Below are 24,468 nucleotides of genomic sequence, written 5' to 3' on the forward strand. Positions count from 1 at the left end.
AAGGGGGCAGCAATGAGGAAAAGTCCTGCTGGACACGAAGTTACAGCTTTGTCTAGCTGCCCCCCCAAAGCCCCATGCAGTCACGAGGCTTTTGCAGAAGCTGCATTCAGTGTGTGAGATTCAGGGTACAGTGGTAGCATTAAGGGGGCGGTTAATGACTCAGTCGCCGTAGCCTGGGTACAAGGGGAGACAGTGGCCCGGCTTCTGCTTTGCTTGCCAGCTTCTGCTGTCACCTGCCTGCCATGAACCGTTCTCTTCTGGATGTCCCTCTGCCAAGCCACCCTGCCGCGGCCGCAGCCGATGATGGACTGAAACCTGTACAGGCTGCGAGCTGAATAAACCTTTCCTGCTTTGACTGGGGTTTCATCTCAGCAATGGGAGAAGAGACACGACACGGCTCACTGCCTCCGGCTCCACTTCCCGGGATCTTCACTGCTTCAGCCATGGCGCCTCCCTTCACCTCTGCAAGTCAGGGACGGCCCCTCTAGCGGGCCCTTCTCTCCACTCTGCAGCTGACCACACCCACCTCCAAACTGCTTCCTCCTTCCTGGAACCTCACCTCCCCGCTGCCTGTCCTGAGCACCCTGCCTGTAACGGCCCGTCCTAATGTTCCAGGCTGCTGGCTTAGGATTTTTGGCTCCACACCAGAATGTAAGCCATATGAAGGCAGAGAACTCTGGTTTGCAGATCCATACACTGGAAGCATCTCACCCAGGTTAACTGGTTCAAGACTGCGTAGCCTTTTATGCCAGGCTAGAGCTACCCTGCACCCACCAGTCACAGGGACTCCCTGCGCTTCATCTGTGATAATTATTCCAGGTAAGGTGCACAAAGGAACCCTGGGCCATGTTAATATTTTCAGCCATTTTTTTTTTCTGGTAAACACCGGCAATTGAGTAACTGCCACTCCAAAATTAACAGCTTATAACACAACTTTTATTAGAAAAGTTATACATAACATACCATCAACTATTTCCAAGAACAATATTAAACCCGATAAGCAACAAAAACCAGACTAACAAAATGTGTAACGAGAAATTAATGACCTTTCAGTAATCAAACATTCAATTATCTACAATGTCTTTTTACAAAGGGGAGGACCATGGTTTACAGGCACATAATATTGAAAATAAAACTGCAATAGCAATTTTATACAATTACCAGTCTCAAAAACTGAATCGTTAAAACAGTAATTATGAGTTCTCAAATTTAAAGCATTTCACATAATTTTAAATAACTGGGTATACACTGAAGTCTGAGGTTCAAAAGTGATTTTTCCCCCACAAAAGTGCCAACACTTAAGACAACTTTCAGTGTAATTTTGCTCTAAAAAGTTAAGACGTTATGATAATCATTAATAGTCTCATAATTTCTGGTGCTATCTGGTCTGTTAAAATAATAAAGCCATTATTTGGATGTGTTTTTCTTCATTTAAATTACAGGAAACCAGATACAGGATTTCGGTTGCAAAGCTATTAAAATAAAGTTCCAAACACAGGAGTGTGCAGCATTGGAAGAGATCAGTACTAACATTTATAATAAATATCAGAGAAGCAATTAGTTTTTACAGCACTGTCTGCTTAAGGGTGAAGCCCACCTGATGTGTAATGTCCCACCTGTCTGCCCCTCCAGTCGGCAGAATAATTTCTATTTTCATGATCTGAACAGTCAACTCTCTTTATAGCTCCTGGAGAGCTCTAAGTGTTTTTAAGTTACTCCACCTGAACAGGTCTATTCTGGTCATTTTGGATCTGCACTAAAACAAGAGTTCAGGGCAGCAAAGTTCGTTATGAAGTCGCAACAGAATGACGGCATGTTCTCCGTCGTGCCAGGCCCATCTTTTCGTGGCTGACGGGATCCGTCACCACACAGACGCACAGGCTCCTGCTCCTCATCAATTACACTCTAAAACGTCTGGCCTCGGGGCGACTGTCTAGCTGCGGGTGCCGTCCCCGCGCACAGGGCGGCCAGACTGCTGGTTTCCTGATGGGAAGACACCTTTTCTTACCGACACATACCACGGTTCTTCATTACACTGCCGGGCATTTTCCTCCTGACGCAGCAACAGGGAACTAAAAATCATGACTTTCGACAGTTATTTAACATTATCACATGCACCAATATTGCACACATCTGTTCTGAACTGTTAAAATCATCTTCTGGGTCCTTGGGGTGTTGTTTTCTCCACTGCTACACAAACACAACCCTTATAAACAATTTCCCTTAAAGATGAAATCCATGAATTAAAAACACTTGGAAAAATGAAAGAAAAGGCAGAGATTTTGTACAGACAAAAAAATCTAAAATTTTTCAAAGCGTTTGTGTGCCCGCACACGGGGCAAGCTGCACACACTAGTGACCAACACTAGGTCTCACGGGTGACTCCTCAGATGATGTGGAACCTTGGTCCGGGGGTGGCGATAATGTCGCTGTAGGGCTCTTCTTGCGTCAGCTCGATCGCCTGCTGCTTTTTGAGAACTAAGAAGCTGTAGAACTTCGCCGCGGCCTGCTTTCTGTTTGTGTTTCGACATAACTCGAGCAAACTGATAGACTCAGCTCCAGTTTTGGCAAGAGCTCGCTGAAATAAAATTCAAAAAAGAATGAATTGTAATAGGAATCTCCACAGTAAATGGGTGCCAATTTGGTATGGAAAAACTATACACTGTCAGGAACTGGGGGAACACTACATGCTCATGGGGAAGATAAAGGCCAGAGCGTTATTTTGGTCTGTCCAAAAGCAAAGCGAAGTCCAGAAAAGCAGAGCTGCTCCCACACATGATGTCATTCATCTCTCTGGACAGCTAATGTGACATACAGGCAAAATCTACCACTTGTACTAGTTTTTAAAAGTGAAAACAAAACACAAAAACCCAACCAAATTAAACATGAAATCCTTCAGACCTTGCATGCGTCTGGTTTAGGAAATGGCGAGCGCAGCTTGCTGGGGATTTCACAGACCTGAGGACTGTACCTGGCTCAAGGCCGCAGGCCCAGCCAATGCCAGATGCTACATCCCCTTCCACAGCTTCAGGGAGTCACGCTAAGGGCTTCCCTGAAGTATCGCCACAGGTCTGCCTTCCAGGAAAACCAAGGCAAAGTACTCTGGATGTTTCCGGCTGGCCGGCCTCTGTATTCCATGAGACTATTTTAAAATGACGTAGTTCTGGCAAGTTCCATAAAGGTCTGTTTTCCCATCGTAACAGGTAACTTTGAGGGGAGGGGGAGCTGCGCCGACAGGGTCTGGTGAGGCCTCTCCTGTGGGCTTTCCTCACGTACCTGAAGACCGTGAAGCATCTGCTGAGTCCTCTTGTTCCACCTCCTCTCTTCCTGATCCTGATCACCCCCTGACGCATCTTCTTCCTGAATGAAGACCCCCAAAGCCCATTAAAGCTACTCTGTTGCAAAATAAAACACTGTGCATTACCTGAAAGCTCTAGAAAGTTTGTCCCTCTTTGGTGACAAAGAAAAGCCCTGCCCCAGCACCCAAACCCTGCACTGAACTATGCTTCTGCACTGCTGTGGAAGGACGCGGTTTACACAGAATGGTCCCGGGACACTGTTGGTCATCAGACTTGTTACCAGTTCCTCTGTTAACAAATCTATGCCAGAGTATAAATCAGCGGTGGCTCCCAGTGTGACGGTTCCTTTAGCTAAATGCTTGTTACCTGTGTGTGCAGTATGATTTCCAGGGGCTGTCCCTGGCACCACACTAAGGTGCCTGCTGACTGGCTGAGTATTGGCGGATGTCACCGCACATGAGAAGCGGGCTCTCATCTGCAACGCGCTGCACTTCGGGCAGAGTGCCGCAGAGACTTGGTGAGTCCCAGTGCTGCGGGGCTGGGCCAACAGCTGCCGGGCTCCCCGCCCCGCCACGCCAGAACCCACATTCCAAATGGCAGGGCCGGCAGCCTCAGACACCACGGATGGCACAGCAGTATTACAGCCGACTGGGTACCGAGACAGGCACAGAGACTGCGCAGCTGGGAGCTCAGCACTGGGGGCCCCATGCAACTCGGTGCTCGAGTGAAGAGCAAGCATGAGCTCTGTGGCTGAAGGGCCCAGATGGACTAAGACACCCCAAGGAAAGGAAATGCATCTCGAAGCTTTGTTGGAAGTCAGCCCTTCTGACACTCACGAGTCACGCCCTAGCCTGGTCTCACTGAAACGAAGCCAGAATCTAGAGACACATGGAAAATGTTTGTCACTTGGTTTCTGGGCCACAGACAGAGAGGATGTTATACCTGAGGCTGATGAGACTCGCGGTAAGCTCTGACCACTGACCACAGATAATCAACAGCAGCCACAAGCACCTGAGAAGCCAAGCGAGCAGGCAGCACAAGGGCGGCCTGTGTCCCTTCAAGGCCACAAAGTGCCGGCATTAAATGGGATGTGCCTGTGACCATCATGCTATTAAGCATCTGGATCCCAGGTGAACATTTTCCACTTCACCCAATTTAGCCCAACACTAAAAGTAAAACGGTCAGGAGTTCTGCCTAGTTTGGACAGGAACTCCAAATCCACCAGGTATCTGTTTTCCAGCTGCCTCACCTCTTCCTCTTCCTCGTCTTCTTTCTCCTTTTCTTTCTCCTTCTCCTTTTCAGGCAGAAGCTCTAGCTCTGGGATCAGCTGGCAGATATTCGGAGGCTCTTCTGGGGGAAGCTCTACAGGGGGGATTTCCATCTGCTCTACCTGCTGAGGCTGAGAAGCAGCACCAGGGAAGTGCATGAAAGGTAGCTTCTTTAACATGCAAACACACATGCTACACTTTCAGGATGCAGGAAATACTAGGGTTCTATTTCCAGCTTCCCACAAACAAAAATATAATAGTCTTTTTTTAAATTGTCCAGTGACATTAAAGTAGCTTGTAAGAAAGTTAACTGTTACCTTAAAACATAAGGTTTTCATTTTTATATTTTTTAGACATCAAATACTGAAAAACTCTGAAGTAGAAAAATAAGCCAAAACAAGAAAGAAATAACAACAAAAATAAAACAATGCAAGAACATTTAGAACAAAAACTAAAAATACAACCCATTAGCAGAGTCTGGTCTACTAACATCTCGTAAGACTGTCTTTAAAGTTATTATTAAAATGTATTTTAAAATCTTAAGTTCCGACTCCCAAACTTTTATACTAGCAAATAATAGGAATGATATGGTTTTTCTGAGCTTGTTTCCTGTTATTTCTTTCCTTTTGAGGTTAATAGTAGAGAACATTTTAAAAATCAAAATCTCAACCAAGGCATTTAGTCACCTACCCTACCTGTCCCTATTCCTGAGTTCACAGGGAAGAACACTCTCACGACAAGTCCCTGCCAGCAGAGGGCAGAGACAGGGTTCTTCCAAGTGGCAGAGCAATCTACTCACAGCTCTCCCTGCAGGCCGAGCTAGTTACCAAAAGCCTCCTTCCCTCCACTTTATCCTACAGATTTAAAATTGGGGAGAACTAAAGCAGACCTCCTTTTTCTAATATACCTGAATGCAATGGTAGCCAAAATATAAATGGAGTCCTCAGCCACTGCTTTCCATGTTTTCAGCTGAGAAGCTGACGCTGGTTGTTCAGTAAGCTAACCTAGAACTGCCTTGCAGTAGAGACAGACAGGAGGGTCTGCCACATAAACGGGAACCAGCTCAGAGCCGCGGTTCCACCCCGCCCAGGCTGCTTGTCTCGGACCACTGTGAAGCAAGGCTCCTGCAGGAGAGCCCCAGCACAGCTCCGGAACCACGGGGCCACGTCCACAGCAGCCGTCGTTCTTCGGCCCTGTTCCTTGTCATGTTCCGCTTAACTCACGACACTGCAGAAGGCCCTTCGGACACTTCCTGCCACCCTTCCTGCTACTTACGGGGATCACGGGCTCCGGATCCACCTGCCCAACCTTGCGCTTCACGCCCTGGGGTGGCGGTGGGGGCATGGCCGACTCATCCATGTTTGATCTGCTGGTTTCCATCACGGACTCCTGGAGGCGGCTTGGCTCCTCCAAAATGGGCTCATCTGCAGGTGACCCACAGAGAGCCTTAGCACACAGCTCTGAATGCTACCAAGGCTGTACACTAGGACATACACAGAGCTACTTTCTCTAACGACAACCGGGAGAAGTGCAGCTCTACAGAGACAGGTCCCCTCACACAGTTCACACAGTACACACAGCGGGAAAAGGCCTTAAAAGGTAAGCCGCACCCGAGACTGATGCAGGACAATGCTTCAGCACAGCGTCCCCGACACTTCGGACACCAAGGTCCAGGCCTGGTGCAGTGGGACAGTTTGTCTACAGACAGGGCGTGCATGTGACAATGGCTTTGGAATTCGATCCTGGTGAGCATGCAACCTAGACTTCACACGCCCCGTGTGTGGTAGGACAATCAAGTGCCACCTCTCCTCTGTCAGGAGACAAAGCTCAGGTGGTGATTCCGGAGACAAAGAGCCATAAATCCAGGCAGTGCTTGGCCTGCTGCACGCCCCCACCTACCGCCTGGTGTGTGGCCCAGTCCCTAACAGGCTCCAGAGGGCACCAGGACTCGGTCCAGGGCTGGGAATCCCTGCAATGGCACTGTCACCCAGCCACCCCTGAACCTCAGACCTGTCCCTATGTATCCAACAGGGCCATCATAGCCACGTCGTGTCCCTGTTCACAAATCTGAGCCTACTCCTTCATTCCGCACTTCTACTTTGGCAATAAAGGTAAATGGGAAGCCAAACACCCCAAGGGAACGCACCGATGATGTCACGCTGCTGGTGTTGCTGTGGCTGGTCCTCTCTGGGGACCTCCGGGTTTTCAAATTCTTTGAGGAACTCATCCAGATTGTCTGCCTCACCTCCTTTCCTCCTTTTCCTAAGGTCTTCTGGTACAAGTGGTGTAAGACAGCGTGTGAAGAGCTATTAGGAAAGAGTAACACATTTATCTGAAAACAAATTTTACTACATGAAAATCCACCATTGTCATTTCTAGTTAAACGCAGCATGATGGACACTTCACTCCATCTTAAAACAATTTCAAAGACAAGTTTTCACATCATGTAGCTATTTTAGAAAACTTGAAAACTGTTACTCTATAAACTAGAAACTTAACTGACTTTAGACCTAACGGTACAACTTACTAACCCTACTTGAATGGTTTTAATGGCTGCATAATAATCCTCTGGGCACGTGAGACAGAGTATCTCACACGTAAGCCACCACAATTTTAGGTTTCTCAAATTGTAACTGATCACAATGTAATCATCTTCCCACAAGTGGCCTTTCCTGTATTTTGAAGCACTACTTTGTCAGGAAAAAAATTCAAATCCACAGTATGCTGAATCAAAGAGTAAATCTTTTCAAGGATCTTTTTCCAAACGCTGTGAGTGTTTCCAATGAAAAGCCGCGTCCTCACAGCCGTGCTGCTGTGGGCACCGCAGCCACAGACTGCAGCCTTCAGTCAAATAGGCAGGGCCCATGCTATGTCACCTTTTAAGTGTCACTTCCCTTACCAGGGGCCTCTGACCCTTATTTTGAAAAAATCTGCATCCAGTGCAAACAGAAAAGTGTCTATGAGTGACAAAAATTCTCCTAAAGCCAGAGTCTGGGACTGTGGAGAAGCAGAGCTATCTCATGTTTTATTCAGAAAATACCCGGCGAGTGCAGATCTGAAGCACAGCATGCATTAGGGTGATGTAAGTCAGTTTATCTGAAAACATTAAGAGAGCTACCACTGGAAAAGCCGGAGGCACACCAGGTGTTACCTTCAGTAGTCTGTTATTCCACAGCGGCTGAGCAGGTAGAGAGAACAGCTTTTCCACTCCTCCCGTCTCTTTCCACATCATCAACTTCTTGGTGGGCGGAGCGAGATCCAGGGTTGTAACGATATCAGAATAATCACTAAGCTGGGCTCTAATAGTCTTGCTATCCAACTCTTTGACACTGTCAACAATTAGTTTCCTCTTCCTCTTGGCTTTTGTTTCTTTGACTAGGATAAAGAAAAGGAGGTCATCTTTGTGGGAGGCTGGCAGGAAACACACTGCCAGCCTTACTGATTCCCTGAAGCACCACTGAGTAAAATAACACAAGCACCAGAGTACTGCGTTCTGACACTTACTAGCCGCATAGCCACGAGAAAGTTATTTGGGTCACGGAGGCTTTACTCTCAAAATCGGAAATAGGGTTATGCACGTAGAGAAAGTTCTAGACCTTTGGCATGCTGACGCTCGTGCGCGGCACAGACAGCCACGCACACGTGGCTGTAAAGCCTGTTAGATGCGAAGGTGAAGCTATGACTCCTGGCAGATGTAGAGGCTGCTGGATAAAGTAAAGCAAAGCCCACTCCCCTTACAGAGCTGGAACTCCCTCCGCTGCACGTCCTCTGGTTGTTTCTAATCCTCACAACCTTACACAGGGGGCAGCATGATGCTGAGTTTTGAGAAGCTCACGGTATTAAATAAATTGCTTGAGCATCTCACTGTCAGGCGTTAGGCTTTATAATTTTTATATATAAAACATGCATGAGGGTCAGAAAGACACGAGGTAAAAAAGTCCAACACACTGACAGTCTCTCACCTCGGTGTCCCCTGCCCACCTCTCCTGGGGGCAGTTCTTACACGGCAACCCTGCCGTCTCTAACACCACCAGCCATTTTAGTTTCAGTCACAATTCATATATTGTGAGTTGTTTTTGCTCAGAAGCAGCCATCCATTAAGTAATGTTTGCTAAGCACTAAAAGGAAGATTTTTTAGAATCTTTGCTACTCAAACTTTTTCCTGAAAGAGTATTTTTAGATTTTCCCCCACTGCAGCCCAAAATTTACAGCATTTAGAATTTCTAGATGACAACTGAACAGTAAAGCAAGCTGCGATGGTTGCTAACTGTTGCACAGGAGCTGCTGATGCCTGACAGGTAACACACTGGAGGACCTGCTCTGTGCTTCTACAGCAGCCGGAGAGCTGTTCTACCGACCACTCAGGCCGCACTCTGACAGCAGACAGACTCTCCGAAGGTGTCTGTGACAAAGGGAAACGCCTTCTAGCTGTCCTCCACAAGGGCAGCAGGCGAGGGGACAGGAGGATCCTCAGTTCCCCGCTGCACACCCTAAAGCCTGCTCACCAGTTATATCAATAGGTTCCAAGGCAAAGGCTTCCTCCTCATTGGGAACAAGGGTCGTCTGGTCCGTCATTGTTGGCATTGGTTCAACAGGATCCACTGAATCAGGGCTGTCGGGCCCACCCACTACAAAAACAAACGCGTCACAAGAGGCTTGAGAACACATTTACCCACCAAGGGAAAAAGCAGCCCTCTCTGAGACTGAAAGAAGTCCCACTGGCACTAACAACTGCGCACTTCTATCTGAGGCTGCTCCCCCGGGCTGATAAGCCACAGGGACAAGGCAGGGCATGGGAGAAAGACATAGAGCCTCGGAGGTGGTGACTGTCCCGAGCCCCACCTCAGGTATCAGCGTGCACTAGCGGCAGACTTGTGCCCTCCGAGGGGTCTTCCTGGACGTCCCGAGCAGCCCCCCACCCGCGGACAGCCGAGCGCTCACTCGACACGTTGTCGTCCTCGTCCATGTCGTCATGCGCAGGCTGCTCCGGCAGCATCACGCCCGCCTCAGAGAGGGCCGGGGGGTCATCGAAGATGCCGCCATCATTGTTACTGATAAGCTTGTCATCTGGAACAGAAGACTCACTCAGCATTGGAATGGGAGATGCAAAAGGACGGGAGATTTAACTGCCTTTGTTTCTCTCCAAGACAGTTCGCAGAAGTACTGTGTGAACAGCACGTGGAAAAGCCTCCCTTCATTTGTTTTCTAGTTCATGTATGGAAAAATGCATTAGTACAGGCAGCACGGAGCAGCATAAATGAGTGAGTTTAGAACTCTGAGACAAGCATTGTCACAGAAGTTAGGTTTTAACACTTTCAGATTAGCACTACAGAAAACCTTTACTGAACTACCCGATCATAATTCACACCTGCGCACCTGGCAGGCACTCCAGACACAGAATTAGCAATGCTCCAAATACCACGATAATAAAGGGCTCCTTCCCAACAGCGGACTTCCGGTGCCCTACCTAGGATGCCGCCGTCATTTCCCTCCCCAAAGTTGTCGTCCTTGTACTGGTCCTCGTATTCTAAGTGGTTGATCTTCTCATTCAGGTTGCTGGTGCTCTGTTCAGGCTCCAGGAGGAGGTTCGAGGCACTGGTGCTCACCAGCATGTCATCATCCTCAAAAGCACTGCCCTCCCGCATGATCTCACGGTCATCCATCCCAAAGTCACCTGGGCAGATGGCAGAAAGCCATCAGTTAAAAGAGACAACAGTTAATGCTGTGTTACAATGAGATGTCACATCTGTCTTATCTGCCCTTTTAAACTCTGCAACTCAGGGGGCCAAGATAACATCATCAGACTTTACTCTAAACTCAGGCTATCTTAAATGTGCTAGGGAAACACACAGGTATGTTAGGTTACACTGACCTTCTACAGTTTTAACTCTGCTAAACAAGTTTTCATCAAGGCAAGAATGTGGTTTGGTATCAAGTTTGAAATATCCAAGGCTTGGAACAGTGGCTGTACCAATCAACTAATGGGTCCAAATGCTTACTTTAAAAAGTAAATATTATTTTAACGCTGGGACTTTTCCATATACATCAAATTACAAGTTCTACCGCTGTGTATGGGGAGCAGAGCAGGCAAAAAATGAACTCACATTTGGTCTATTAAAGGAAATGATGCTTACTCTGCTAACAGCAAGACAGATTCTTTCCCTGAAAAAATAAATTAAATTTTACTGCCTATCTGTCATAAGAATGTAGTATGTAGTAAGTAAAAATGTTACAGTTCAGTCTCCTTTGAAATCGCTAGCTGGGACACAACAGAGCTGGGTGGGAACTGATGGCGAGCCCGCTGTCCTCACCGAAGTCATTCTCCTGCAGGATGCTGATGTTCCCGACTTCCTCTCTCATGGTTATCTCCTCCACTCTGCTCTGGTTCAGGCTGAACTGCTGGGCCACATCGATATCACTGTGAACGAGTTCAAATCCACTTTAGTGTCAAGTCCAAACTGTAATGCATTTATGAAGGGAGAAATAGCTTAGTTCTTTCTATGCTTAAAGCTAGCCAAGTTTTAGGAGCTTCGTATTTAAATTTCAAAATTAATTTGAGGCTGACTTGGAAGTTACTGTGTACCTCTAACATGAAAACCATCAGAATCCATGATGACACAAGCCGAAATCTCTAACAGAGGATGGTACAGACACGGTAGAGGGGTGAAACAATTAGTCTCCAGAGAGCCCTCGCTTCGCATCAGGCCGGTCCCTCCATTTACAGCTGCATGGACTCAGGTTACCTGACTTTTCTGAGACCAGATTCCCTGTCCATGAATATACTAATTACCTCTTAATTTAAAAAATACACAATGTTAAACACCACTCTGGAATGCTACTGGAAAAATCCAGAACATAAATTCTTCAAAACAGATGATCACGTTTGGTTGGTGCATAAATGGAAAGAAACAGAAGAGATACAGAGCTTGTAGGATCTTAAAAACAACAACAAACCCCCCCCCCCAAAACCCCACAAGAACCAACCAAACAGTTCTCCCCCACCAAATAATCAAACACAAAACAAAAAATCTAGTGATATACTGACAAACTGACACCAGGCTTAGAATACTAATTAATCTCTTCTAGCTGTGCTTAAAAATTGTTGTGATAAAATAATTTAAAATAAAATGACAGGTATAAGTAGAGAAAAGAGTAAAACAGCAAAATCTTGTCCAATACTAACACACAATGGGCAAACAGATGAAATACCAACACTTGTTCTGATTGAATCACAGATCACCTCAAAAAGCAGAGTGGGCAGGGCACAGAGGACTTCCTTGCTGTCAGCTGCGGCCAGGCCCTGCAGCCCTGGACCCTGGGAGCCAAGAAGCAGGAGACAATGCTCTGCTGTGACGGCCTCCGGCTCAGCACCACTCTCTCCTCTGCGGGGGTGGTGACGATGACTTTTTGTGCTCTTCACAAAAAGGTGTATTAAAAACAAACAATCTCGCACGGGCTCTGAGTACAGCTCGGCCAGGAGTACGGCTGGTTTTAACTTTAATGTATACCTCTGAAAAAATACTCAGCAGTAATTGAATTCTCATATCCTAGCTGCCTCACAAGTTGATACCAATTTTCTTACAGAAGAAACACTTTCTAGATACACATTTTACATTTAAAAAATCTTATCCTCAATAAAAGCATACATACTTTAGTTAGTTAACTCCATATAAAAACATTGCAACCAAAACTGTACACTTGGAAGCCAGTGGACCGCGGGAGGGAAGGAGGAAGAGGAGCTAGAGACAGACACAGACAGAGAACACGTACTCTAAGTCTGGCAACGGCTGATCGAAGTCATGAAATTCTTCAGGCAATGTGATGGCGTTGTAGGCTGCCTCTCGATTTTCCTCAGGCAGGTCGACCACACCTGGAAAAGGAAAGTTAAGCTTGAAGATCTGACTGTCCACAGATGCCCTAGGGACGGGAGGCAGGAGAAGCGGGACTTCCTGAGGTCGCATTCAGGGCCTCTGAGAACGATCTCATGTGAAGCACACGTACTCAAGGCACACACCACCTGCTCCACATAAAAAAGCCTAAGCACTAGTTATCAATACTAGTTTTCTAATTAAACATGAAAGTCATGAGGGGAAAGAAATGACTGCGAAGGAGGAGGTTATTTTAGGCAAAGTGGGGGCACAATCTTCACTATCCTGAAAAATTTACATGATAAAATTTAAAATGACAGGGGTGTAAGGGAAGGAAAAAAGAGGACATTTTAAGCTAACCACAATACATATCTACTACTTTAAAAGACAAACAAAAAGCGGTTATTTAAATAAAATGTACTCAGGGACCATATGTTAGAAATCATTTAAACACTGTACTTTGCCTAAATATTTTACTTTTAAAGAAAATCTTAAGATCTCAAACATTTATTGTTCATATACTGAAACAGAAGTATTAGAATATAACCTCAATGGAAACAAAGAATCTCATACATTTAGATTTTAAATAAAATTTCATCAAAGCTTAAAAAATTAACAGAATATGTGAATTCAGATAAATACTCTAATACATTAAAAGTGAATTTGATTTTAAAAGTACATTAAAATTACTTGGGAAAATTACAAATCTTAAAACCTCTTTTCTGATCTACAAACAACCATTCCATAATAAGTAGTTGTCTATATTCCTTTTTTTTTTGTCTTTTTGAGACTGGGTCTCACTATGCAGTTCAGGCTGGCCTTGAGCTCACTTTGTAGCCCAGGTGGGTCTTGAACTCGCAACGATCTTCCGACCTCAGCCTCCCGAGTACGGGATTACAGGCGTGAGCCACCATGCCCAGCAAGTTGTCTATATTTCAAAATCACTTTTATGTAAGTTTTCAGGGAAAAGTGAAAAATAATTATTCCTCATGTAGATGCAATTCAGGTGGGTTTCCCTGGAATACTGCCTCCTCCAAAGTCTCTTGTGCTTGTACCCATCTTTGAAGGGTACCTTGCACTGTTACGGAAATAAAACAATATTCTGAGTTACAATATGTGTTTAAGAATTTTCCAATAAAACATGGAAATACCAAAGGTTAGGGGGGAAAAAAAGAAAGTGAAATGCAATACCTGGCCGAAAGGCCATCTTTATTTTAATGAACGCTTCGTTGCAGTCTGCGAGAAGGTACTTGGCTTTCCGGTGATAGATTCGCACCACCCCCAGCAGGAGATGCCCTGATGTTCGCAGCGCCATCTTTACCTGGAATGAAACAGCAATATTAGCATAGCTTAATGTTTTTAGAGGTAACTACAGCTCAAAGCCTGTATTTCTGTGCTATTGTATACAGAGCTGCTGACATTTTCTTTATACCTCTTTAGTGTTTACTCCTATTACCTCATAATCACCTGCTTTGATTTCTTAGTGCTGACCAGTAAATCCCTTCAGTACTCCCTTCCCGAAACAGACTACCCAGCAGTAACTGGTGAACTGACCCAGCTGTGAAGGCAGCTGGGAAACGGGACCTGAATGGGCCCCTGCTCCCCGAGGGCCTCCTCACTTGGTTTTCTTTCCGAAGCAAACGTCCCCAGCCTTGAAGGATGCTGCTCTCATCCCTCTCTGCTAATGCAACCGAGTGACCTATGCTGCACTTCAGCCAACAGAGAAGTAAGGTGAGGCACCAGGGGCGTCTGAGAGCAGCTTCCCCCAGCCCTCTCCTGCCCTGTACGGGCAGCGTCAACTGTGCCCGGCAGTCCTGGAACTGAGGTTCGATCACAAGCACGGGCCAGCAGCCCTGAGCAGGGAGCACTTATCCTGGATCTTCCTATTTCCAATTTGCTCAGTAACAGTGGTTTTCAAACCACTTCCCATTATGTTTCTATTTATTACTTGACAGAAAAACACAGCAATGCAAAGAATACCAAAGCCATCTTTTTTTCATCAGAAAACATACAGTTCACTGTTGTTCAGTTTAATTTCAAGACAGATCTTGACCAATGCTAATGTACACGGTGTGAGAATCATTATTCAATGAGAAAAAGAGACAAGCACTTAGTCTAAAAAGCAATATTCACAATTCCTTGGGCTACAAGCAAAATTTATGGCAAGTTAGACAAAAGGAACTCAAACTTCCCAACGTAGTTTTTCGTATCATGACATAAAACTCACCAAACTGTCAGGTAACAAAACTGTTAATCATCTGCTTAAAATGTAGACCAATTATACATTACATTACTTTTAAAGTAAAACGTGTTTTATAGTTTTAAAGGTAGTACATGGCACAATAAGGAACCTAACTGCAACTCTTATCTCTGTATTTATGGTTACTTGAGAACCACAGTATAAACTATAAAGTTTGCTGCTATACACTTTCAGATACCTCAAATTGTAACATACCTGTGAGCCAATGGAGGACCTAAAGTGATGAACCCAACACAAAAAATTCCCAAGCAAAGTACTGCTCCGAACGGAGAAACAGAACCTACTCGCATGCTGTCTTCTCACTGACCCGAAACGAAGGAAGAGAAAATCTCTGCCTGTCCCTGTCATTACCTGGTCTAGAATTAGCAACTTCCTCAAACTGGTGTGTGGGCAAAAGCTTCCTCTCGGGACTGGTCTGGCTCAGGGCAGGTAAAATGAGACACGGCATTGGGGCTTTTGTGCAGAGCGAGGGAAGCAGAATGCCGTAATCGAAGCAAGACCAAGGCCAAGCCACAGAAAGCTCTGCAAAGGATGCGACAGGCTCTGCGAGCCGGCAAACAGGAGAAAGGGAGACCGCGCAAGCCTTGAGGCGCATCCAAGCCACCAGTCTGACCTACTCCAGGGGCTGAGCCAGCATCAGAGGTGTTCGCAACAGCTGACTTTGTGGAAACGCCTTTATATCCTACTGCGATAGGAAGACCCACCCAAACCCCACTCACAGGAGTTTAAAAAACCTTAAAGTGAGCCACGTACTCACTCCTGCACACACACTGCCTTTTCCGCTACCCCAATGGAGTGTTTCGTGGCTGTCTGTGGTGCTTTGTGCGCAGGCTGCCTTCCGCCGCTGCAGTGCTCCCAACAGGGTACCAGCACTGTGCACATGTAGTGAAGCGTCGGCCTGAAGGACTCGCAACACCCTGCCGACGGACGCCACAGAGGAGCTCTCTCACGAAGCTCTCCTCTGGCCACACGCTTGCTCAAGGAGCACACCTAATGCAGCATCATGCTCTCAAGCACCTTCTCATCATCAAGATGCCACAACCCCCTCAGACAGCAAATTACTAATGCATGCCAAGGGTCCGAAGAGTACCACTGTCTACCAACTCCTCGACACTGATCTTAAGGAAAGGCTTGGGGGTGGAAGAGACTTAACCAGAAATGTTTAGTAAATAGTTATTTTTTAAGAAAGTAAACAACCTGTAGATCTTTCAGTACTAAACCTTTAATAGTCTAGCACATGTTCTATGCTTTTCCATGTATATGTTTTATGTGCACACATAAAGATTTTTCACACATATATTTACATAAACCTGCATTATATGACTTGTTTTAAGACTGCATGCAAGAAAAGCTCTGCCCAAAGCTGTGATACAGTGTCTAAAAAGGCTTTTTTCTAGCAATGTTAGGTTCCCAGCAAAACTGCAAAGGTAGAGAGTTTTCACCTACTCCCCTCCAAACATGCAGAGCCTCTCTACTATGGAGAGTCCCATTTAGTGGCACATTTATTTTACTAACAAATTTATACCAAAATTACTATTACCCAAAGTCTACAGTTTACATTAGGATTCACTCTGGGTTTTGTAGATCCTGTAAGTTTGGACAAATATGTGCACAAATCACAGTAAAAGGCAGAAAAGTTTGTTTATACCTCCCTTCTCTCCCTGACTCTACATCTTCTTACTAGCTGTAGTGTTTTGCTTTTTCCATAGTGCCCTAGAGCTGGACTCGTACTCTATGAAGGCTTTTCAGGTTGGCTCATTTTCCTTAGTAATATGCAAACTATTCAGACCCAGTCTCTGCTATATTTGCTGCCTTATTCTTGAGATTCAACTGTTCCAACAATAAGGAATCTTTACTGAATACCTCATGCCCACTGTGCCTAAACTGGCAAATCTAAGAAGAGTATTTCCCAATGCTGGTTCCCACAGCTATGAGCTGGAACACATTCACTACAGGACATGCATGAGGGAATTGTGTACAGGTATAATCACAAGGCACAAGAAAAGGGTTTAAGATATAGATATAGCAGGTTTAAGGATAGCTCCTTTGAGAGAGCCATTCTCACATTTTTGATGTCAACATGTGTGTTCTTCAATATAGTGCTAATTACCGTAGTAGAGGACAATTGTATCTTACGTGCTTTAAATGTCTTTTCTTGGTGAAGCAAAGATTCTACAGTGCTTTAAGTTATACTACTTGTGAAATACAAGTGTAGAAACCACTGCTTTACACCTGCAGAAGTCAACAAGGGTTCCTCAAGGCTCCTGTGGAAGTCAGAGGTCGTTACTGGGAGGGAGCAATTTTTGGCGCAGAAGTGTTCCTTGGCAAGGATACACCAGTGCACAAAACTGGCGACAGGGAACCAGCAAGGCAGCTGCGAGGCTGAGGTAAAGCAAGCATTGTGAAGAGTTTTGCTCTAGCATCCATCTACAGATGCAGACAGGTGAATCTGGGGCCTGAAATGTAATGAGCCCCTCACTTTGAATATTTTATAAATTTCTAAATACTTACACCCTGAAGTGCAAAAACATCTAGAAGCTTAATTATAAAAATACTTCGGTAGTGTGTATGTTATACTTATTTGCCATTAAAACAAATAAAAGTATCTGTGTAATCAGGGAATTTTAAAAAAGAAATCAAACTGTGACATACATAGCCATACCTACCTAGAGGTGATAAAGGCAAAACAAAACTGAGAAGTCAGGTTTTCCTTGTTTCCAACAAACACCAACAGACCACCTGAAGAGCTGTTTTGAACAAACTGCACAGCAGCACCAATAGCAGACGTACCTTGGGCGAGATGATACTCTCCACGCTGCTCTCTAAGTTACACTCAAACACATGGGCTTTGGTTAGCTTCTTATCCCAGTGGGCCGCCAGCCAAATTTTGGCCAGGGGCCCTCTTTTACTGAGGACAAAATGTGCGTAGAACATTGTTCTGGTCCACTACGAAACAGGAGAAAACCTGGAGAGAGAAAAAAGAGTTAAGCTAAGTACCCTGTGAGACCTGAAGCAAGCAAGCCTCTGCAAACACAAGGCTCCTGCTTTTAAAAGGAGGAACAACAAAGGCTCAAAGATACCTGCATTATACAAAATACCCTAGTGCTTTCATCTCGAGGGAAAGTGTATTAATACGTAAGAAATGAAAGGCAGCCTGAAAACTTCAGTCTGATAAATCAGTAGTGCAAACTTTACATTAACTCTCCTTTTTCAAAGAAAAATTTCCTGCCAATGAAATTTTTTCTAATATGTCCATGGCTGTAATAAGATGTTAACACTTGCTTTTTTAGAAATAAAGCTTAAATACATACAATAACTTATAATTAATTCAATTATGAAAGAATTATACAGTTGCAGGCAGTGTAGGCACAGCAGAGCAGCCCCACAGAGAGGACAGGTGCCCTCACCTTAGTGGTGACAGTGTACACAACCACAGCAGCATGGAAAACCAGACTCCTGCTTGGTGCAGGCGAAACGTAGGGCCACAGCACTGGCCAGGGTGTGTGTATGTGTGGTGTCTGCACAGCTGCTGCTGTAAGACGTGGATCTGTTCTGTCACCACGAAAGCATCATACCCTGCCCTGGCACCCACTGTCCCTAAGCCTAGGTACCCACACTGTGGCCGGTCTACACATCTCATTTTGAGAGCATGGAATCATACAACACGTGACTTTTTGGTCTCAGCACAACACGCTGGAGGTCCCTTCAGCTTGTTGCATTTATCAAGAGCATGGTCCTTTTGACTGCTGAGTCCCACTCTGTTTGAGAATAATAGACCACAATTTGTCATTCGGCTATTAAAGGCTATACGGTCATTTAGTTCCGGCCTAATATCAACAAAGCTGTTGTAAATACCATGCACGACTACCCTGAACATTAGTTTTCTATGACAAATGTCCTGACCTGTAACTGCTAGGCAATATGTCTAAGTGTGCATTTAGTTTTAATGAAACTTTAACACAACTAATAAAATTTTAGAGATATCACAACTCTAGAAAAGATTACTCTAAAATGTGTATGGACTGGCAAAAGAGCTGGAAAAAGCTACCGCACCGATGGAAAGTAAAACAGGAAGAACTGCCCACCTATTTCAGATTTAGGTCACGACAAAAGGTAACACCATGGTAAGAGCAGAAAGAGATTCACTGTCAGTGGGACAAAACACAGGGTCCAGGCACAGACAATGCACAAGCAGTTCAGAGAAACAATGGGAGCGCCTTCAACAAGTGATGCGGGCGTGACTGTCACCCACGGGCAAAACAGGACAGACACAAACCACCACCACCGCCCAAAAAGAAAGGTGACCTCAATCACTCAAGGTTATATAAAAAAATTCCAATTGGAACAGACTCCAATGTAAAACTATAAAACTTTTACAGAAAATTTCTTGGTGCGTAAAGCTTAGTCAAGAATTTTTAGTCCTAACACCAAAAATACAATCTATACAGAAAAGCACTCAACTGGCCTTCATCAAATTAGTAACTTTTGCTTTGGAAAAAGTCTTATTGAGACAACGAAGACCAGATAGTAGCTGGGAAAAAGTATCACATACTATACTATCTGATTAAAAAACTTGGATCTAGAAAATGTAAAGAACTTTCAAGACTAAGAGTTAAAAAAAAGTCCAATTTGGAAAGAAGCAACTGAAATGAAGAGGCCATACTTACAGCAAACAAGGACACAAGATATTTGCTAATTTATTAGGAAAATGCAAATTTACTAAAGCTTAAAAAGTTATCACCACACATCCAGAAGCTAAGATAAACAAGCAGCAACATCAAAGTCTCAAGATAAGGAAAAGTGGGTGGGATCCAATCTTACACTGCTGGTGAGTATATAAGATCTCTTTTGTATTAGTTTGAAAGATCCAGAATAACTCTGTAATTGCCATGCTTTGACCTGAAAGGGAACCATACATTTCAAAGGGAACTTGCTTACAGTACTTGCAGTTACAATCCTCTCCCTGGATTTAAAGAGAGAATTTGCATTAAGCATACCAGAGGCAAGAGATTTTGTGCGTGTCACAAGTCTATGGGAGGGAGGGTGTGGTGGAAATTGCAGAGCAGTCGGGTTTGCCTTCCCTCTCATGTCCCATCACTTACTGACAAAGGAACCTGAAATTTCTATTTTTCTGAACCAACACAGCCAGCAGCCAAGACAATATTAATCTCATAATCAGAAAATTTTCTCTAGAGAGACTGAGTGAAAAGGCTTCATCTACTGGCTAATGCTGTAACCTTTCTTCCAAATCTAAGAACTAAGACACACAAAGCTTAGAAATATGCTCGTAATCGGAGAGGCTCCTATGCTCTAATCAGTGCTCATAAGTGACCACAAAAAGCTGGTGAAAGCCAAGCTTAACCTGCTCCTACAGCAAACACAACCCAGAGAACTCTACAGAAGTCCAATATGCAATCGTGTCCTTAGAAACATAAGACACTGTCACAATGGAAGCCCCAAGCTTCCCTGTAGCAGCAACACACTGTTCCAAATAAACAGAAAACTTTGAAAACACTGTTTGCCACAATTACTAAGTATGTGCTCAATGAGTAAGCAAATGAGATACACCAAGCTATCTCATAATTGACATATGCAGAAAATTCTAGAGGTTTTAAAAACTAAAATTACCGGCACTTTTCAACAGGTGTCAGCAGCTTATAGCCACCACCTCAGCTGCTGGTCAGAGTACTATGCCCAAAATATCCCAGCTATGTAGAGGCAGAGATTCCTAAACAGATGCCTGCTCAAAGGGATTCAGGGGAGTGAGGGGTTCAGAAAGCAGAACTGTGCTAAAATTAATCTAGGAAACAATTAGCAAGAGCAAATCATCCCATAACCAAACTGAGCCAAAAAGGAGCTGTGGGGGACCCACTAGCAGCTTGTATCTACAGACAATGTAATCAGTGTTGCCCTTTCAAACGATTTTATCCAATCTTAAAAAAACGTTGGTTAATCTCTGTAAGTTTAAGAGTCTGAATTCTGGTAATCCTTTACAAAAGACCTTATGAGAAAACTACATTAGACACCAAAGTAGAACATAGCAACTTCAACGTTTTTGGAATCAATTTTTTTTCTAAAGCAGTAACTTTTTTCAGTTGATTCTAAAAAAATAAAATGTGTCTCCCATCATTCAGTAATCCAAAAGGAAGACCCCAAAATAAATGCAATTTCTTTGATTAGTCCGAAGAACCAAGGTCAAACTGAAGCTCAGGTTTCTTCAGCGACGACTGCACAGTAGAACTGCAGTTGTGTGAATTAGTGCAGCCCCTAGGAAGGACAATTTGGCAAGATCTAATGCAAGTTTCACATACTCACACTTCCTGGGCAGAAACTGACATTCATCAATGTAAAACATGTCCTAGGAGATGCATGCATGTAACATGAATCACACGTACGACATCGCCCCCCAAGAAAACTTACTAAGTACACCAACTGCTATGCATCTGACTGTGCTGTATGGTAGATACTGGCCCATTTCACAGCAGGGGAAAACAGGGCCAAGATGAGGATGAAGCAAGACTCACCAGTATTTAACACACAAGTAGAGTGGGAATTTCAGCATCCATCAACACCTCTAACTGCACAGCCCCAACAACGGAAAACCCTATCTGACCATCAATAAGTGACTGGAAAACTAGAATATCCACACAAGGAAACATAACATTAAATTATATTAAATTTAATAAGAAAAATCTCCAGGGTAGGCAAAGAAACACGTGTGTGGGGCTCTTACTATCTCTAAGTATATACAGCCGGACTTCAGTAAGTTCAAGTTTCACATCCTCAGATTCAACCAACTGCAAATTGGAAAATAAAATTTTTGGAGGGCAATACTGGGAATGGAACCTAAGACTTTCACAATGAGTTATGTCTCTGGCCTATTTAAAAATCTTTTTGATATAGGGTCTCCTTAAATTACTACACTGCCCAAGCTCGACATGAACTTGTGATCCTCCTGCCTCAGCCTCCCAGAGTGTTAAAAGGTATAAGCCACTCTGCCAGTATGAACAATGATAGACCTTCCTCATCATCATGACCTAAACGACATGACAACATTTACAAAGCATTTACATCGTATTAGGTATTCTATACAATACAAAGAAGATAAAGTATAGGTTATATATAAATACTATACTGTTTTCTGTAAGACTTGAGTGCCCAGACTTTGGTGTACTTGGACTTTGGGCATGGGGAGGGGGGAGCCCTATGCTGGAAGTAACCTCAGTGGAACTGTAAGCCACTGTGACCCTTAACTTTTATTATTACTTAAATCCACGCACACCTCAAAGACACTGTAGGTTTGGTTCCAGACCACTACAATAAGTGAGTCACAGGAACTTTTTGGTTTCCCAGTACTTGTAAAAGTCATGTTTGCAAAATACTGTAGTCTATTAAGCATACAACCTCATATGTCTAAGAAAACAATGTACATACTTTAATATGCTTCATTGTTAACAACTTGCTAACCATAATCTGAGGATAGCAAATATGCTGCCTGCAGACTCAGGGGTCCCAGACCTTCACCGGGTGACCCCCTCCCTTCCTCAGTATCTGCAAAGAAGTTTATTAAAACAATGGATGGCTGTATTTTCTGATCCATGGTTGGTTGACTCCTCCCATGTGGGATCCATCCTTATGAAGAGTCAAACACTATCCTAAGCATTAGATACTGTTGGGCAGACATAAACCGGTGACAGCAATTACAGTACCTCTGGAAAGTGGATCTGCAGGCAGAGCGCAAGAGGCCTATCTTTCTACAGTTTGGTCAATTTTTTTTTTCAACTGGGCACACATACCTAATCAAAGTTGAAACTATCACTTGGGAGGCAAGACATACTAATATGGCTTTACCACTAACCAGCAAGTTAAGCTACTTAACCTCTATGCGCCTCAACTCCCCTTCATAAAAACATGAAGGATGGTACTTGCTAATTTATCAACTCTAGACAACATGAATACCTAATCCAGGGAAGAACGAGCTGTTCCTTCTGGGGACTGTTGGATAAAGAAAGGGAAAGAACGTATTCTTAGCTCTGCCATAAGACCAAAGGCTTTTATAATCAAACACTCCTAAATTCAAATCCTGCTAGCTCCCTAATTGTTTTTAATGGTGCAGTTATTTAACACAGGAGTCTTTGCTCTCTCGACTACGCAGCGGGGATAATACCCACTAAAGAGAATAACGAAAATGAACAGCATTCCTAACACAGTGAGTGCCACAGCAGATGCCACAGTAACTTTGAAAAACATCTTGTAGCAAAATGTCAACCAGTCAGCATGCTCATAGTTAATAACACGACAAACGTAACAGTTATTTTCTCAAGATCAGAACATTTCCCAAGTTACCAAAGCGTAAGATCTGTTATAGTCCGCGTGTTAGGTTAGACTGGGAATTCACAAGTTTTCAACTCAAAAAATAACCACAGACCACCCTCAGTCAGCTGTATTATACAATATATTAATATACCGCCTTTATCAACACACAAAAGGGCAAAAGTGACGTGACACACGTCCTCGTTAGTGGCGTCCAAGACTAAAAACGAAGGTAGTCAATGATCCTACAACTTAGGTAAGCCATCTTCAGGGAAGTCTCCAAAATTCTGCAGGCTCACAGAACTTACTGGCTTGCACTCTCATTTAAAAAAAGAAAATCACGGGGATTTTTCGAAAAGCAACGATCACTCTATACGGTACACAAAGAATAAATGCCACCTTGCGCCCGGAAGGCGGATCTCTAACCCAAGCCTTTCCCCCCAAACCCACCGGCGCGGTTCTCCACGCTCACGGTGGCCGACAAACCCGGGGCCGAAGCGACCTCAAGCGAGCGATTCCTCCTTGCAAACGCGAAGGAAGCGGCGGTGCCGAGTGTCACCCCCGCGCGGGGCGCGGAGCCCCCGCCGAGCCCCTGGGCGCCGGCACCGAGGCGCTCGCCCGACACCCGACGGCCTCGATCGCGCGCAAAGTTTAGGAGAAGTTGGCGGGGAGACCTGAACGCGCGGGTCCGCGGGCTCAGGAGCTGCACCGCGGCGCGCCGACCGCTCCGGTCTTTAGGAAACTCGGCGCTTCGGACGGCAAGGTGCGCTCCGAGGGACCGGGTGCAGGGGTCCCGGTCCCGCCCTCCGCCCATCTGTCGCCGAGGGCCCGCGCGGTCCGCCGCCTGCGACCTCGGCCCGGCTCCGGCTCCAGCCCCGCGGCGGCGGCGGGGGTCCCCGGGGCCGGCCCGAGCCAGCTGGAGCCGCGAGGACGGCTGGGGCGCGGGGCTCCGGACGGCGGGACCGGCGGGGCCGCCCCACCTCGCCCCCGACCCGGAGTCCGCCCCGACGGCAGCGCGGCGGGAAGCGGTGGGGGAGGGCGCCGGGCCGCAGGAGGGCGGCCGAGCCCCTTACCTGGAGCTCCGCGGGGAGCCGCGCGGACTGCGTGACCCGGGGAGGGGGAAAAGGGTCGGGGGAGGGGGCGGGGAAAGGGGGGAGCCTTGGTGAGGTGTAGCTTCGGAGCAGCTCCCGCCGCCGCCACGGCCGCCGCCTCCTTTCCGATTCACTCAAACAAACAAGATGGCGGCCGTTACGCCGCGGCTCTTCCTGCCGCCCAAATCCTCGGTTCAAATCGGCAGGATGTTTACGGTCAAAACGGCCCTGATGCGCCTGCGCAGCCAGTCTGCGCCTCTCCACAATTTGCGACGCAAGCGCAATGACCATTTCCTCTTCTTTAGACCCCGCCCCCTTTTGGGCAGTGGCAAATTACGCAGGCGCAGAGGTGATTCTTTGGCTGGAGGG

General features: G+C 45.5%; 1 protein-coding gene across 1 annotated transcript; it reads right to left on the reverse strand.

Annotated features, from left to right (window-relative positions):
* Positions 1 to 914: 914 nt before the first annotated feature.
* Positions 915 to 24,291, reverse strand: Rad21 (RAD21 cohesin complex component). The gene is made up of 14 exons (XM_003479833.5): positions 24,082 to 24,291; positions 17,486 to 17,660; positions 13,627 to 13,756; positions 12,338 to 12,437; positions 10,879 to 10,985; positions 10,035 to 10,241; positions 9,509 to 9,634; positions 9,073 to 9,195; positions 7,719 to 7,942; positions 6,714 to 6,873; positions 5,843 to 5,991; positions 4,549 to 4,698; positions 3,277 to 3,360; positions 915 to 2,578 (listed from the first exon to the last, which is right to left on the reverse strand). The coding sequence occupies exons 2-14, from the start codon at positions 17,627 to 17,629 to the stop codon at positions 2,387 to 2,389; spliced, it is 1,896 nt and encodes a 631-aa protein (XP_003479881.1). The 5' UTR covers positions 17,630 to 17,660; positions 24,082 to 24,291; the 3' UTR covers positions 915 to 2,386.
* Between the last annotated feature and the right edge of the window lie 177 nt (positions 24,292 to 24,468).

Source organism: Cavia porcellus, unplaced genomic scaffold (assembly GCF_034190915.1).
Source record: "Cavia porcellus strain 051 isolate PalLab524CR breed Dunkin Hartley unplaced genomic scaffold, mCavPor4.1 scaffold_10, whole genome shotgun sequence".
Lineage (NCBI taxonomy): Eukaryota > Metazoa > Chordata > Mammalia > Rodentia > Caviidae > Cavia > Cavia porcellus.